The sequence below is a fragment of the Sycon ciliatum genome, chromosome 1 (genome assembly GCF_964019385.1).
Source record: "Sycon ciliatum chromosome 1, ocSycCili1.1, whole genome shotgun sequence".
In the NCBI taxonomy this organism is placed as follows: Eukaryota; Metazoa; Porifera; class Calcarea; order Leucosolenida; family Sycettidae; genus Sycon; species Sycon ciliatum.
In genome coordinates, this window is record NC_088643.1 from 49,933,542 (window position 1) to 49,951,160 (window position 17,619).

At 48.0% G+C, this 17,619-nt stretch overlaps 1 protein-coding gene across 1 annotated transcript; it reads left to right on the forward strand.

Moving 5' to 3' along the window:
• Positions 1-4,604: 4,604 nt before the first annotated feature.
• Positions 4,605-15,107, forward strand: LOC135830879 (syntenin-1-like). Its single transcript, XM_065343092.1, has 8 exons — positions 4,605-4,823; positions 4,925-5,113; positions 8,623-8,728; positions 9,103-9,251; positions 11,414-11,511; positions 12,475-12,582; positions 13,248-13,403; positions 14,452-15,107. The coding sequence occupies exons 1-8, from the start codon at positions 4,767-4,769 to the stop codon at positions 14,498-14,500; spliced, it is 912 nt and encodes a 303-aa protein (XP_065199164.1). The 5' UTR covers positions 4,605-4,766; the 3' UTR covers positions 14,501-15,107.
• The last annotated feature ends 2,512 nt before the right edge of the window (positions 15,108-17,619 follow it).

Genomic DNA, 17,619 nt, shown 5'->3' on the forward strand with positions numbered 1-17,619 from the left:
ACGGTGTCTGGTGATACAGGAGGTGAACGTATGCACATTGAATCCATTGGTACTAGTACCTTTGTCATGCAGGAATAGTAGCGTTCGTAGCCAGTGCTAGCACGCATGCGGGCCGCACGGCCAGGAACATTGCACAGAGTTGTTTTGACGGAGAATCTGAATGACGAGAAGAAACCCAAAGCCACTAGCTGACAAGCATGGACGGTGCTTCTCTGATAGCTGCTCTGGCAAGCTGCAGAATCCAAACACAGACCACTCTGTGTATGGCTGGCCATAGCAATCTGTTGGCATTATTTGAGGGCCTTCAGAAATATGATGATCAATGAAGTTGCCTGGATTTTGATTGCATGTCGTAGGCCCTGTGACCTGGCTATATGTGGAAGCAAGCTTTCTGGCCATGTATTGCATCATTCATTACTTTTGTAGCGTTCAGCTCACACGGTTCTCCTTCTTATGTTTGGCCTAATAATGACTCACACGCGAGGAATGAACATAGACGAGCACAAGCGCATGTCGGAAACTCGGACCTCCAGAGAACCAGCCGGACCATGCATAATTATGGGAAATGATGTCTGAAAGCGAGTTGTGAGAGCCACCATCGGCAGTTCTGTCATCGAAGAAGATCAGCCTCTTGCACACTCTGGGGATCTGGGGACGTGCACCCTGGCGGGGATACCATTGGCCAGGGAACTGACGCTCTTGCATGCTTGGACATGCGGTTATCTGGTTTTAATGCATTGGATCAATTTGGATGCCAAGAGTACTGTGCATACCCGTCAAGAGCTACTCAATCCGCAAACGCTTAGCAGCAGGGAGCCCTATACTGTCACATTCCAGTATGTGAAGGGCTCGCTGCTCAACAGCACAATCATGCAGCACAGAGGTTATCATGGTCGCAATGTGAAGTCGAATGGTGTGCACAAATTGAAGAAAACTTGATGAAATGAGTTGCTGCCCATACTGTCTTGCAATTTCGGTTCAGCTGGTGCATGCATAGGGAATGCTGCGGTGGGACCTACATAACATGTAGATTACCAAGACTGCTAGCAAGAGTATAATAATATTATAGTAGGTATGCACGCTTAGTGCTGGCCGAAGAAATCCAACCTCACGAATATAATAGTGGCGGGCGCTACGCAGCCCTAGCACTACACATACTGGTCTGTGCACTCGAATGCGGCGCTGCTTTATTCACGAGGTTGGGTTTCTCTGGCCAGCACAGTACAATCATGTACAGTCATGTACATTTTAATATCAATAAGAATGTACGTGACTGTACATCATTTTACTGTGCTGGCCAGAGAAATCCAACCTCATGAATAAAGTAGCGCCGTGTTCGAGTGCACAGAACAGCATTATGTACTGTCGTGGACATGGAAATCCGGTCGCACGTCTAGCGGCCCCAGGGCGCTGGCCATGCAGCCATGGCATGCATTATTACGCGCTGCTGCATGGTCGCATCGTATCAACATGTGCGCCGCATGCAACGACTTCGTTATGTACACGCTGAGGGCGCCGGCCCCGGTCAATCGACTGGATTTCCATGTCCGCGACAGTACATACAGGGCTGGCAACTGAAATCCGACCCCCGGGCGGTGGGTCGGATTTCAGTTGCCAGCACTGTATAATTATAGTGCTAGGGCTGCGTAGCTTCGAGTGCAACTTTTCGGCTATGGCTATGCTGAGACCTCACTTCCTATTCTCTCCGTTTTGCTTCTGTTCCGATCTCATCCATCCCAGTGGTGGTTCGGTACTATGGTGAGTTTGATCTTGCGGTTCAGGGTCAAGGTACAATTGTGTGATGATTGTTGTTGTTTTACCTTCTCTACATGAATGATGCTGAGGATCACATACCTGCTGGGGCCCAGCTTGCTGGACACGTTGACGACACCACCTTATACAAGTGCATATCGACCCATACTGCCGTACCCGAAGATGTTACCATCCTCCAGCTTGCTGTGAATGCGCTGGCAGACTGGGGAATAGCCTGGCACATTTGGTTCGGAACCTACAAAGTCTCAGTCCCTCCTGATTCTCCACCATCGCAACACAGTCGTCGTCCCACCGATTGTATTCCAGGGCACAGTTGTTCCGGAAGTCGACCAGCTGAAGCTGCTAGGTGTGCTGTTTGACCAACACCTGTCCTTCACAGCTCAAATCAGGCAATTGGCTATTCGAGGCTCGCAGCGTCTCGGCTTTCTCCGGAAAGCCTCACGAATGCTGGACTCCAGGTGCCGTGGTGTGATCTACAAGGCCTTTGTCCGTCCGGTCCTGGAGTACGGCATGCTCGTGTGGATGAGCGCTGCACCCACCACTCTGGCTCGCCTCGCTGCCATCCAACGCCGTGGCCTTCGCCTAATCGGTGATGGGGCCTACCTCCCTTGCTTGGACATCCGCAGAATGGTGGGAGCACTCTGCTTTCTGTACAAGCTCCACTTTTCAACTGGCCCAGACATAGGCATGGGCGGGTAATGCTACTTTATTTGCTGCGATAATGCTAAAGGCAGTGCTCATAATATTCAAGGCCAAAGCGTACAAACTAACTTACACATCAGTGAGCATGTTGTCTGAAACAATCCACTGAGAAGGTTGATTTGCAACGTCAAGTCTCTGGACGAAGCAGGACGGTTTCAGATGCACGATTTTCGGAACTGGACCTAGCCAGCTTCATGCATGACACCGTTGTCGACCGGCTTGTAATGCAAATTTTGCATGCGAAATGGTGTTATAATGCCAGCATTGTGCCACCTGGAAAAAAGGGACCATAATGCTAGCATTACCCGCCCATGCCTACCCAGACATGCTCCTCACCCTTCTTCGACCCCGAGCGACCAACACATCACGCCATAGCCGATGCACACATCCCTCACACCAGTTTCAGCTCACTTCCACTCTTCCGCTCAGAGCACGGAATGATGTCCTTCGGTCCTTCCCTGACGCTGTTGTGGAGGTCTGGAACCAGCTCCCGCAGTGCGTTCTGCTGAACCAGCCAACAAGGAAAGGACTGCAGACGTTCAAAGAGAAGGTCAACGCCCACCTGCGCCTTATCCCCTGGGAGTGGGCAACGGGCAGGCTATGAACCACAGAAAAAAGACGAAAAAAAGCTCTATTAAACTCTGTTCCCTCCTCAATTCACTTCTTTGACTCTCTGATATTGTGCATACTTTTCCCCGTAATCCCCAGTTATCTACCCCCCCCCCCCCCCGCCCTGCGTATTTTCTGTAATCTTTTGTTTTTGTGGAGCGCTTGGGTTGCAATGAAGCCGTGACCCTACGACAAAGCCTTCAAAGGATGTACAAGCCATCCAGGTCGCACACTACGGGAGGTCATGACCGTACATATCTCTGAAACCCGTAGGATTTGTCGTACACCGTACATTTCGTGTGGGACAGGGACTGTGCATGTCACATGGGCCATCGATTTCTCTATCTTCTCTCCTCTCTTCTTGTCGTTTGGCATTGGCGGATAAATGCTCGAAAAGGTGGCAGAACCACACAAACCTTATGAAGTTATGGCGAACAATTCCTCGAATTCTGCTCCATTTCTTTATCCACATACCAAACATGCATGAAACTTAGAGAGAAAGTACCGAATTCTGCCAATTTTTCTGCCGGCATTATCCGCATACCGGTATGCCTACTTAGGGCCGGGTTCCACTGCGGCTCCGCTGCCCCGCTGCTCGTCTTTCGCGGCTTGAAACGTCATCATTACCATAGTGACCGCGGCTCGAGCTGGAGCAGCGAGTCCGCGGCTCACCGCGAGCTTTTGCTACGATTCTTGACCAAAAACTGCGAGCCGCGGTCGCGCCTCGACCTGTTTCCCGTACTTTGCATTGTTTTGTACGCCAGAATTTTAAAATTCAAATTTTAATTCGCTGCGCAGGCCAGAACACGAGGATTTGTTTGATTTCGCGCGCGCAGGCAGGTGGAACGTCATCAAAAAGTGTGGACCACGACCGCGGTACCGCGAATGGCGAGTGACAGTGGAACCGCGCTGCTCCGCTGCATGCAGCCAAGTGCCGCGGAGTAGCGGAGCCGCGGAGCCGCAGTGGAACCCGGCCCTAAGGGCTACTTGTCGTTGTCTCCCGCTTCTGGGAGCGGCGTGGCCGCTGTGCAATACATACAGTCCTTTCCCAAGTACATAATGTAGTAGTGGTACTGTAGTGGGGCCGGAACGTCGTTATGCAACATACCATAACCTTGTATAGGCACATTTAGGGTACCCTGTAGTGTAAGAAGGCCTGTACTGCTGTGCCTGTAGCTGTGTTGATTGCCCTGATAAAACACTATACTAGTAATAGAAAAGCTGACACTGTGACAGGATCGCTTTTCTAAATGCCCATACAGCGAACATCAGACGTCAGACATGTAGCCTTTTGTAGGACGAAGAATACGGAAGATGACGACGCCATATTATAATAAAGCGGCGGACATGACGTGATGTCAGTTGTACCGTACACACTGGCGCAAGACTTATCCGGTACAACCTTGCTATGACGTAATGGCAGTTCGAGGGTGGTACCGGTACGGGTGTATGTACGGGTCTGATATTTTTTGATCTGCATGATCGCCTGATCTTGAATGAGAAAAGCAAACAATCATACTGAAATCAAAAAATAGAGCAAGTACGAGTACTGAAGTAGAGCATCTCTTGGGCTTGAGCTTGCAGCTGTCAGGACAGTGGTTTCCAATCTTCCTTCGTCTCTTCTTACAGTTCCACTGAGCTGTTAGCATTTCTCTTCCTGTCTTGAATATCGCATCTTTACAATGTCTCTTTACCCTTCTCTGGAGGACATGATGGTCCATAGCTCGGGTGCTGTTTCGGTAGGTCTGCGAGCTGTGCTAGAGTCAATACAATGTATGTACTTGCAGTGGTTGGTGATGTCGTGCTGATGGCGATTCTCCCCTGGCTTTCTACCATGCAGAGCCCTGCAGCCGCGCCCAGTGCTCAGCCATCCATTGTCACTGCCCCGCCAGCAGCAGCGGTGGCCAGCAGCAGTTGCCTTCCCAGGTACCCATCTCTGTACCCAAGTCTGTCCGATATGGGACTGGACCTCAGCCCAGCTGTACTGGAAGAGCATGCTCTGGCAGTGGCACAGTTTGCCCCCGCCCAGGTAAGTGTTGGTGGTGTGTGATGGCGGTGTACACACACACACACACACACACACACACACACACACACACACACACACACACACACACACACACACACACACACACACACACACACACACACACACACACAACACACACGCACGCACACACACACACACACACACACACACGCACACACACACACACACACACACACACCTGTACTTGTTGCTCACTGCCAAAACTGGTCACGTGGGTCTCCCCGAGAAAGGAGAGAGAATCAAAAGGAATCTTGGAAAGATGAATCAATAATTGAACTGCCCTACAGCCGACACCCCCTGAAATCCCCAAACTCTGGGTGGACTTATAAATGATCCCACTTATGGGCTCACCACGCCTCAGTAAGTGGGTGAGGACAAGGTGCAGAAAAGGGATTGCCGGCATCAGGGTATCCGTCCCGGGATCCAATACACACACACACACCATGTACCATGTACCATGTATACGCCCGTTGCAGGAGAAGCACGCAAATCTTCAAATGCACTGGATGTGTACCCACAGATTTCTCTTTATAGCAACGATAGGGGATCTGATTCTGATTGAAACAGATCAAGACAAGCGCCAGATAACTGTCTAATCAACACAACTGGCGAAGCCATGTGAATCGACCCCCCAATGCACACTTGGTCTACACCACACGGAGTACATCGGAATAGGACGGCCAAGACAGTCACCTATGCACACCCTACACTTGCTGGGGTAACCAATATAGACAGCACGCTGCTTTGATAAAAGCAGACACTAGATGCACTGGTACCTTGAAGTGAAATTGGAGTTATGTTACCAACCAGCCTCGGCAACTGGGTACTGGGAACCCAGGGCCAACAGACGTACCAACAACCTCAGCCATGAAAGCTTTTATAGTAACGACACACTGGATTGTGGAGCCGAAACTACAGTCCATTCAGAAAAGATGAGCGCTGGCTTGGGAGAGCTCCCGTATTTGGCGATTTTGTGGTACACTATGCAGTGCCGCGAGATTCGAAACTTGAAAAAGGGTCCAAAAAAGGCACGTCAACTGGGGCTCGAACCGCAAATGTACTGTTATGCAAGTGGAGTGAACGGCCTGGATTTTCATGGTTTTTCTCCAATTCAGTGCTTTGGGGACAAAACCTGGCCGAAATCCTATTCTTGTTATGGCTTGCTTTTTGGAGAAATAGACTTCAAAAACACGGCTGGAAGAGCATTCCATGGGGATTGCCAAAAAAATCGTGCCGAAAACTCAAAAATTTGCCCCATTTATGGCCAAAAGCTAGGATATTTTTTTCTGAATGGACTGTAGTCCAACTTCCGAAATGCTTTGGCAAGAGGGTAGCCTTCCGACAGGTTGGACACACACACACACACACCATTGACCATTTGACGCCCATCGCCGGAGGCGATGATAGCGATGCTACAGCAGAAGCCATAGCAGCTTGTGCTGGGATTGCACCATTCAACAGCTTTCAAGGCTAAAGAATTGACCGCCACTACGAGGTGATTTGGCTTTTTTTAACATGGTTGTAAAATGACGTTTTTTCAGTCACTTCTAGACAAGCTACGTCCAAATGAATTGTTGCAAGTGGAAGTGCTATCCTTCATGCCCGTTGTGTCCAAAAATGGGAATGATCCCACTTTGGAAAGTGTCTTCAATCATGTCCTACTTTAAAAGTATTCTCAGGATTCAAATAATTGGTGTGTCATTTTTTAACAAATTTGTAAAATGGCATCACAAACTGGGATATTCGGTCATCAATGTTCTGAAGTTGATAGATATCACTTCAAGGATTGCTAGTGGATGAAAATTAATCTGTCACCAGAGGAGTGAACTGCATTGTGTGCTGCGAAAGCCGTGTTTTTGTATTTGTAACTAGTGGCTGTGTTATACGGTGGAATTGGATAGGTAGCATAGCATAGCAGCCATGTTTTCGTTCTCACAGAGTGTATTCCGTGACCTACTGTTCTTCATTACTGTCTTTAGTGATGGCAAGACGGCCTGACGTCGTCCAAAGGCCCTGCGGAAGCAATTCACTGCCCTCCTCGTCCAATCAGGGGCTCATTTTACACATTTCACACAAAATGGCAAAGCACCCACCACTAGTTACACCGACGTAGCAGGGAGAATTAAATTATATGCACCAAATTTTCTGGTCAATGTTGATCTACGATAAACTGGCTCTCATTTGCCACCACCCATGTTTCGATACAGCCATTCGGAGCAAAGAAACAGCCAGAAGAAAAGCAAATTTTACACATTTGTTAAAAAATGCCAAATGTTAAAAAAAGTCAAATCCCCTCGTACTCAGCATGATCTGCACCACACAGCTATGAAGTGGCTTTTTCTGGCCAGTGAATCCCTACTTTTTGGTCTTTTTCATTTTTTTTCACGGACACACATCACACCACATACTCCGGCATGCACTGGCTGTTGGTAACCACCCAGGAGAATGAAAGAAAAGTCAGGAGGAGTCTGAGAAAGAGAAGAAAGATGCGTGTGACCATAATCGTCGGGAATCGAACCCGCAACCTCTCGATTGGAAATCGCTGCACATACCACTGCACCATATGGCACACACACACACACACACACACACACACACACACACACACACACACACACACACACACACACACACACACACACACACACACACACACACACACACACGAGCATGTGCGCTCACACATACAAGCACACACACACGCACACACACACACACACACACACACACACACACACACACACACACACACACACACACACACACACACACACACACACACACATACACACTACTACTACTACTATCAATCAGCTACCCCTTGGGGTCACGCCGCCCTCCACTCAGAGAACTGAGCGCAAGGCAGTGGCACAAACAAAACAGAAAGTACAGCAAAATGAATTGAAAAAAAGGAAATCAAAACAAGCTGCCATATTGGTGGAAAGGGACTCACAAACAGAGGAAGGAAATATCACAAACCAGATGAACAGTCTGCTGTAACGTAGGTCCACTATAACATGCAACGACTGAAGAAAGGCACAAAATTAATGTGAACATGATACAACATACACACACACACACACACACACACACACACACACACACACAAGCGCATAACTATGCGCCGAACATGCATTTCGGATAAAGGAAGCGCCATGTGCCGACAGGGTTCGGAAATGGAACAGATTCAACTAAGATACTCAAGTATGTGTATTTTCTTGGTGACATTCATGATTACATTGCAGCGTTGGGGCTAACAGAATCAACAGTGTCCTCCTTATCATGTGTGAAAACAGATAGGCCCACTGTGTATGAAAGAGACTACAAATAGTGACCCTATTTTACCGGATGTCCTGGTCCGCGGATTGTTTGAGAACAGGACTGGTGATTTTACTTGGCACGGCAAACATGGTGTTTCTCTTTGCTCTTGGTCTTCTGCTCTGCGCATGTATCCTATCTGCTCTGTGCACATGTCCTATCTGCCATAGGTCCCGGTTGCCGTTGCCAGGCCGGTGTCGAGCAGCACTCAGTCGATGATAGCGCCGGTCACCGGCAACAATGATCGAGGCATGCTTCAGTCAGAGATCAAACAAGGTAGCGGTAACTGCATTGCTAGTATAGGTCTTGTTCTTTGTCTTGTGTTGTGCTCCTATGCCTGGCGATGTCTTGGAAGAATGGGGGTACTGACAACCAAACAGGTTGTGCTGAAATCATCACTTTTTGCTGTTGTTGCAAACGCTCTCTCTCTCTCTCTCTCTCTCTCTCTCTCTCTCTCTCTCTCTCTCTCTCTCTCTCTTTCACTCTCTCTCTCTGTGTTTCCCACTCTGCTTCTGCCTCTCGGTCTATGTCTCTGTCTGTCTGTCTCTCTTTCTCTCTTTGTCATTAATTTTTATCAATATTATTGATACTACTCTCTCTCTCGCTTGCTCTCTTTTTCTCCCCCATCTTTGTTTTGTCACTTACGCAAGGTCTTCGACCCATTCTCCTCTGCAAGGATGTAAATGGAAAAGCTGGCTTGGCCGTAGCAGCTATCAGCAAAGGTATATTTGTGGCGTTCGTCTACAGAAATTCACCGGCTGCTCAGGTCGGACTCCGCTTCGGTGATCAGATTCTGCAGGTGAGCCGTCTGTTTGTTTGTGTGTGCATTCATCCATGGGTGCATTCATCCATGGGTGCATTCATCCATGGGTGCATTCATCCATGGGTGCATTCATCCATGGGTGCATTCATCCATGGGTGCATTCATCCATGGGTGCATTCATCCATGGGTGCATTCATCCATGGGTGCATTCATCCATGGGTGCATTCATCCATGGGTGCATTCATCCATGGGTGCATTCATCCATGGGTGCATTCATCCATGGGTGCATTCATCCATGGGTGCATTCATCCATGGGTGCATTCATCCATGGGTGCATTCATCCATGGGTGCATTCATCCATGGGTGCATTCATCCATGGGTGCATTCATCCATGGGTGCATTCATCCATGGGTGCATTCATCCATGGGTGCATTCATCCATGGGTGCATTCATCCATGGGTGCATTCATCCATGGGTGCATTCATCCATGGGTGCATTCATCCATGGGTGCATTCATCCATGGGTGCATTCATCCATGGGTGCATTCATCCATGGGTGCATTCATCCATGGGTGCATTCATCCATGGGTGCATTCATCCATGGGTGCATTCATCCATGAGTGCATGAATTTATACGTACAGGAATCTGTAGCCGGTCAAGTCAGCATGAACTGCTCAACCTTGCCCCCGGCTTTGCGCCTCATATGGGCGACTGTTGATCTTCAGCGATTTCATCTCTTCAATTGCCTGAAAGGATGCCTTGGACACACACACACACACACACACACACACACACACACACACACACACCCACACATGCACGCACGTGCACACACACACACGTGCACACACACACACACACACACACACACACGTGCACATGCACACACTTGCACAAGGAAGGTGGAATGCAATCTAGTTGCAAGAGAGCCTCGGGAAACCGCACTAATTGCAACTTCTCTGCAAGGATTCGCAGCGACCCGGTGTTGGGTTCAGTTTTTGGACAGGGTAACCAATACTAACCATCCTGCTACATTGACACAAATTATAATGGTCCCAAGTTTGAGTCCTGGTGGATGACAATCGGGTTTTCTTCTTCCGAGTTTCTTTCCCCTTTACCTCCATCCTGCTGATGAATAGCCCTGTATTGGTATGACTGTATGACTGAGTGAACAGGTGAATGCTTTCAGTTGGAAAACACACTAGGGATTGAGCCTGTAGTACATCGTGCTTCATGAACTCCGGCATTCTGCCCGCTATACTCAGTTCTGGTGTTCAAGATACAAACATATACCGGATTTTCCGGAGTATATAAGGTGCGCTTTGAACACCAGTTAACCCCCCCACCCCCAAAAAAGTCGGTGCAGCTTATACTACGATGATCAAAATAGCGGTGACCAATAGGGTAGATGTCTGTATTTTGTGACAAACAATCTGGGTGCGGCTAATACTAATAAAATGCTAATACTTCGGAAAGTATGGTACAACAAATAAGGACCACTTTCATGATGTGTGTGCATACTGTAATGTCACATATTTTCAGTATACCTTTATTTTCGGTACTTTTGGTGCATCTGTTTCATACCTAAAATTTCAATACACCGAACAAACACTAACACATATAATCCAATGAGGAACTGCTTCCCTGTACCGAAAATTTCAGTTCACCTAACCTAGCCTTTTGCTCTCATACCGAAAATATTGAGCACCGAAAATTTCTGAAATTAGAGTACCGTAAAGTCGCGGATAAAAGCCGGGCTTATAAGCACATAAGCCGGTTTCTGCATCAGGCTTCAATGCAAACCAGGCTTGTATGCAAACCAGGCTTATATGCACCACTGATATTTTTGCCAGGCTTTTATGCACATCGGCCGATCCGGGCTTGCATAGAACTTACTTAGAAGCCAGGCTTCTACGCGCGACACGCGTAGATCTACCACTGACTACCGGTATGGCGGCCGTTTTACTATGCACTGTACATAGTGCATGCACTCTTGACCTACCCGATCCGCGCTTGCATAGAAGCCAGGCTTCTACGCGCGACAGGCTTATATGCATTTGACCCGTTTGATTTTCAGGCTTCTATCCGCGATGTGCTTGTATGCAAACCCGGCTTTTATCCGCGACTTTACGGTATGTGTGTGTGTGTTTGTGTGTGTGTGTGTACATTTATTTTACCTGCGACCTTCTTCACTGCAGATCAACGGGAAAACGGTTGCTGGGCTGAAGGCCACGGCCGTTGAGAAGATCTTCAGCGAGGCTTCTCCAGAGCGCATCGAGATTGCTGTCAGAGACAGGTGAGCAGTTGTTCATGTCAAGAGTGAGGCATCATACCACTCAGTAGTTGCCAGAGAAGACATACAAAATAGGCAAGCAGCATACTATATATTGCATTCCCAACTCATCACAACCACGCGCTCTTCAGCCGAACCATACAGACACCAGCAAGGACACTTCCGTTGAGAGATAATATTGTTCCACGCCTTTCGACAGCTGTTTCGCTCCCTGTCGGAGCTCATCAGTAGAGGATGATAATGATGATAATGGAGGAATGATCATTCTTATACACCAGAAATGGCGCAAGTGCGCGTTTTCCACATATAACAAGGGCATATGCAAGCTGCTAAAATGGTAAAGTGTGAGAACAGTGATAAATATTCATAGTACGCGTGTAGAATGTGTATACTATATAGGTGCAATAAAGAGTGCGTAACCCCCCCCCCCCCCAAGAGTGTGCAACTCCCGCATACCCTGTTGTCGCGACAGAATTCCAAGTTGACGTCATGTTTATGACACCACAAGTCCATGAATCACCAGGATACGTCTCATCATGAAAACGACGTCAACTTAGAATCTGTCAGGACAGCACCCATAGCGGAGTTGCAAACTCTTGGGTGTCGTAGTCTTGGTGCAATCAGGATTACACCCGTATGGCTGCTACGGCTATCACCCTGGGAAGTATGGGACATGTTCATGGTACAGGTGAAGCATCAGTCTGAGGAAATCAGCACTAGTATATGACTTCGTTATTCGAGTTGCTTTGTTGCTGATTCGGTGAACAAGATCCTGAGAGTGTATGCTGTGGTGGGGAGTTTCAGATTTAATTAAGTTTTTCAATTGGCTAAAACCTGCTGGCTACCCTTCTTCATATCATGTGCATTGCTTCCATTTTTTTAAATCTATTTTATACAGATATCTTGCTGTGGTAGTTGTGATTGGTGTCAACATTGTTATTGGTGTTGTGTATGTGTCCCGTGCAGGCCGTTTGAGCGCACTGTGACCATGCAGAAAGACGCTATGAATCACGTCGGCTTCGTGTACAAGAGGGGTCTCATCACAGCCATTGTCAAGGACTCTTCTGCCGCTCGGTATGTACATACATGCGATAGCAGCGCAGTGTACAATGATCAGCCGCTGTCTATAGTCGGGTGTGCTATCATCCACCAATGTGCTCTTGCCTGCACTGGTGGAATGCTGATAATTCGAGCCGCGAATTACCAGGGGAAAACTTCTAATTATCCGGATATTCTAATTCTCTGAACATGTAGGCACAGCACATCGTGCATGTCAAATAATTAATTGCTTGCATTGTCACATAGAGGTCTGATAGTGCACTATAGACACTGGGTCCACATGCTCTCAACTAGCCAGTTCGGCCTGCTGACGGGCATTGAACTCACCATTACAGTGTGCAGTGAGCCGTGATTTGCACCCTGCTTGCTAACTTCAAACTATGCTGGATGATAGCCACACACATTCTATGTAAACCAAGAATTACGGTACAAGCGTGGGTTCGCGCACAGCCAGTCTCCAGAATTGCCGGGCACAAACACAGGTTGAATCATGTGGTGCTAAACAAACGAACAAAAAAACAAAAACAAAACATGGGTATGTGCACATCTCTACCCTTACAATAGTGGAGCCCATACTTCTAGTAAGTTGCTACCCTCGCCCTTTCCTGACACAGTAACTCTCTTCTTTGGTCCGGACTGAGGTTTGTTCTTGTCATTGCTGTGCTGCTGGCTGTGAACAGAAACGGTCTGGTCATCGACCACTATCTAGTGGAAGTGAACGGACAGAACGTTGTCGGAATGTCCGACGACGACATCTCGAAGATCTTTGCCGTCTCCCTGCCGTCAGTGACCATCACCATCATGCCAGACTTTCTCTACAATCACATGGTCAAACAGTAAGTCAGAGAACAAAAGCTGATGTGCTGATGCGTGCATTGTCTGCTTGCTGCCATTGAACTACTTCATCTTGGTTGTACTGTTCAAATTGGCTGATTTGAATATGCTACATTGAATGGACATTGAATGGACTACAAGAATATTCAATGGATCTGATCTTTGACCTCAATTTAGCTTGTCTTTGGGTCGATTCTAGGCTTGAACTCCTGGAATCCTTTAAAAAAAAGCTTGGGTCGAAACACCGGCGCTCATCGAGGTGCATGGTCTACTGTAAATCATATTATTTTAACGACCCGCAAAGTTAACGATTTTCTGATTTTCGAAGGTTAACGGTTTGAAAAGTTAACGGTTTTTTCAGACAGATGCAATAATACTAGGAATGCTCGTCAAGGACATTCATTGTTGTCCATCACACAGTATACCTCGATGTCAGGAAAATAAAGAAAATGAAATTTATCCAGCGCAAGAGCGTAAAAAATTCAAATTTTTCGATCTCCTGTCGCTTCGTCAAAATTCATCTGAGAGACTTCGGAGTTGTTCGAGCCGACTGCTGAACGTCTCTGCTATCATCTAGATCTTTCGATTGTTGAATTCCGTTGAGAATTGACTGAGTTACGATCCGTTGAACACACGCTACATGCCATAATGTGAAATGATCGATTTCAATCGTGCGAGGCCCAAATCATACGACTTCTGCTAACGAATTTTAAAATAACGACAAATCTTTGCTCGTTAACTCGTTAGATTTACTTGTTCGTTACATATTCATGATTTACAGTATAATTATGCTACTTTTTGTGCAAGTAGTATCGGCACCAGGGCCCAAAGTTGAGCATTGTCCAACTTTCAGCTTGCTGGCCCTTGGTGCTTTACCGTCCGGTTTTTGGTACACATTGCATTGGTTCACACTGCCACGTTCTGCTGGGGAGGGGGGTTACAAGATGCGCTCACCCCTTCCGTGTACGTACTGGAAATGTGTGAACCGACCCTAACCTCTTGAATTCAGCTCACAGTTCCTTTCTGCTATGTTTCTATTAATGTGCACAGCATCGGAAGTCTCAAGAAGTACATGGATCACTCCATCCCGGAGATCTGAAGCGAACATGAACTGTGCGTCTCAACATGACAAACGACTTAAAAAGTGCAGTCTTCCATTTCTAACAGCACATATTCGTGTATACTCAGGACATTCGTACAACCAACATTGATCTATTACTCCCCATTCCCTTTCATTTGGTTGCACTCGACGTTGAGTTAATCTGCATGCGGTAATAGTGCAAGAGTCAATACTGACGCTTGCAGACAAAAACTTCCCGTGCCCTGGATTGGCTTGGCTTGGCTTCTTGAGAGCGTATTGGCTAGGTTCTCTGCTGGCTCTCAGCCTTCTTTTACTGAATTCTTGTTGCCACCATCTCTACTTAGGCATCTGCATTTTTGCTGTAAGGCTAGAGGTATATGGTGACCACGGCCAATCCAGTATGTCGTATAATATACGACATGATAATACCTGATAATTTTTAGCAGCACAATATCATGATACATGTACATGTAGCAGCATAATCATCCCCATTTCCTATAAACATGGAGACCAAATTTCTTTTCAAACATCAAGGAACAATATTCTAGGTCTCTTCCTGTGCAATAACTAACTTCCGCGTTGAGTGTCAAATCTCCCCATTGCTGAAGACTGCAAGCTGTTTTTGATCAATAAGGCCTCACCAGTGCAAGTCTGACTTACTGATGCCAGACAGTCGTGGGTCTGTTGCCAACAGGCTCGGAAAAGCTCTTGTGTAATCAACTACTATATTGAGCTTATAATTATCAGATCCACTCTGATCTAGCTATCAGTACTAGCAAGAGTACATAACCCCCAAAATTGTGTGCAACTCCACTATGGGTGCTGTCCCGACAGAATTTCAAGTTGACGTCATTTTGATGATGCAATGCGCACTGTACACGGATTATCAGACGAATCCGGAACCTGTGGTTGACTGAAGCCGATCGATCCTGTACAAATTATTGCAAAGAAAAACGTGTGATGCGTTGACACCCGTACACATGTTGTAAATCACTGGTGCAAGGAGCATTGCGTCATAAATAATGACGTCAACTTGAAATTCTGTCGGGACAGCAGGGTATGTGGGAGTTGCACACTCTGGGGGGGTTATGTACTCTTGGTACTAGCAACTATCACAAGTATAGCAAGTATAGTGTGTTCTGCGTCTTTTGCAGGAATGCTTGGTAAAATATTATTTTCATTATTAAATTTTAAAATAACGACCTACTTCAATACGTACGTAGGGATGTCAATGGAATTTTTTTAATTTTTTTTATACGAAAGTCCAGTAAAACCATGAGGAGGGGGATGAATAATAGTGAGGAACGAGGACAATGGGTAGATGGTTGTGAGAGAAGCAGAATGAGAGATAACATCACATTGTGGGGAGGAAGGAGGGAGGATGCTAGTGAGGCGCTGGTCTAAACCGTTTCATAGGGCGTCGGTGGCTGTCTGCCAGTTCAGGTGCAGCAGATACTTGTTGCACTTTCCCTTGAAGGACTGGAGCTGTCTGGGTTGCGGCCGTGCTGGTAGGGTGGTCGCTGGTAGGCTGTTCCACAAGGGAATAATTCAGTCTGAGTAAGAACCCCGGAGGCTGCTACGAGTGCGCACGGGCAACGTTGACTTGAGCTGGAGCGGATCGCAGTGGGCAGTCTCTGTTGCTAACCTAGTGGATCGACCACCCACTGGGCGGGGGTTGGCTGGGGGTGGCAGGATGGGCTTCAGAGGGCTTGTTGTTGGGAGGCAGGACAGCTTGAAGGTGAACGAAAGCGCAGCAACCAGTCGGTGATGTTTCAGGCTGGGGAGCCTGGGACAATAACCTTCAGTGCCTTGTGCTGTATTTTGTCCAGCCTGGATGTGCATGAACCCATCCACACCAGGCAGCAGAATTCCATCATTGGCCGCACGAACTCTTTGTAGACCGCCGTGCGGCCGCTAGAGTCCAACAGGGGCGCAACCTTTTTCAGGAAGTGAAGGCGTTGGGCTGCCTTTGAGGCCACGACCCGCAGGTGTGCTGAGTAGGACAATTGCGAATTGAATGCTATGCCCAGAAGTTTGATTTCCTTCTCTTCAGGAACAGTCATGCCATTAAAGAGCACTGGTGGGGGCACTGAGGGAGGCTTGCGGTGGTCAATGATGAGGGCCTGAGATTTGGAGGGCTCGAAGGTGACCTTCCACTTGGAACCCCAGTGGAGATGGCGTCCACTGCTTCCTGGAGTTGTGTAGCAGAGTCGGATATGCTGGCGGTGGCAGAGATGGTACAGTGTCGTGTCATCTGCATAGGTTGCAAGCTCAGCACCAGCAGGCAAGGTATCCTCACAGCCATTCACATACAGGTGGAATAACGTAGGTCCAAGGATGCTACGTTGTGGTACCCTGCTTGGATGTGGTGCAGGGAGGACTCTTGGCCGCCCACAACAGAATGCAGGCGCCGGTTGTGCAGGTAGCTTTCCAGTCATCCGAGAAGCGGGCCGTCTAGATCGTACACAGAAGCCTTGTGCAGCAGGCCAGCATAGCTGACTTTATCAAAGGCACCTGCTATATCTATCGCCAAAAACACGGGCGGCTCCTTCTAGGCCGGTTGCTCTGGACCATTCACAGTGGAGCTTGATTAAGACGTCAGCCGTGCTCAGGCCCCTTCTGAACCCGAACTGTTTCGCGGAGATGACATTGTAGGACTTCAGGATTGAGAAAGAGAGAGAGTACATGAGAGCGTGTAGTTCAGCAAATTCATGTAGCAGGTTTACAAGGCGTCGGTTGCTTGCATCCAGTTGCTGGTCAACAGGTGATGGTGGACCATCTTCTTGAACTGCAGCATCCCGTCCTTGTATGGCTGCTGTGCGAGGATTCTCAGAGGCAGGGAGTTCCACGTGCTCAGCACGCAAGCAGGGAAAGCCTTGGCCATGGTTGAGCGGGAACGGCGAGGCAGGCTACACGCCAAGGGAAAGTGGTGTGACTGGCGTCGCTGGGCGGAGAGACGGGTGCTGGGGGTTTCATCCGCCAGCTGGAGAGGTTTGGGCATAATTGCTTTCAAGGGGCTCGGTGGGAGGAAGCAGAGCTTGTACAGAAAGCTCAGGGCAGCCACCCTGCGCCTATGCTCCAGGCTTGGTACGGAGACTCCAGGGCATATCAACTTTAGTGCCCTGCGTTGTACTGCG

Excerpts from the sequence above, each read along its gene's own strand:
- LOC135830879 (XM_065343092.1), top strand. The coding sequence starts at position 4,767 with ATGTCTCTTTACCCTTCTCTGGAGGACATGATGGTCCATAGCTCGGGT. Across the intron at positions 9,252-11,413 it reads TCGGTGATCAGATTCTGCAG|ATCAACGGGAAAACGGTTGC; the intron begins GTGAGCCGTCTG and ends TCTTCACTGCAG. Across the intron at positions 12,583-13,247 it reads AAGGACTCTTCTGCCGCTCG|AAACGGTCTGGTCATCGACC; the intron begins GTATGTACATAC and ends GGCTGTGAACAG.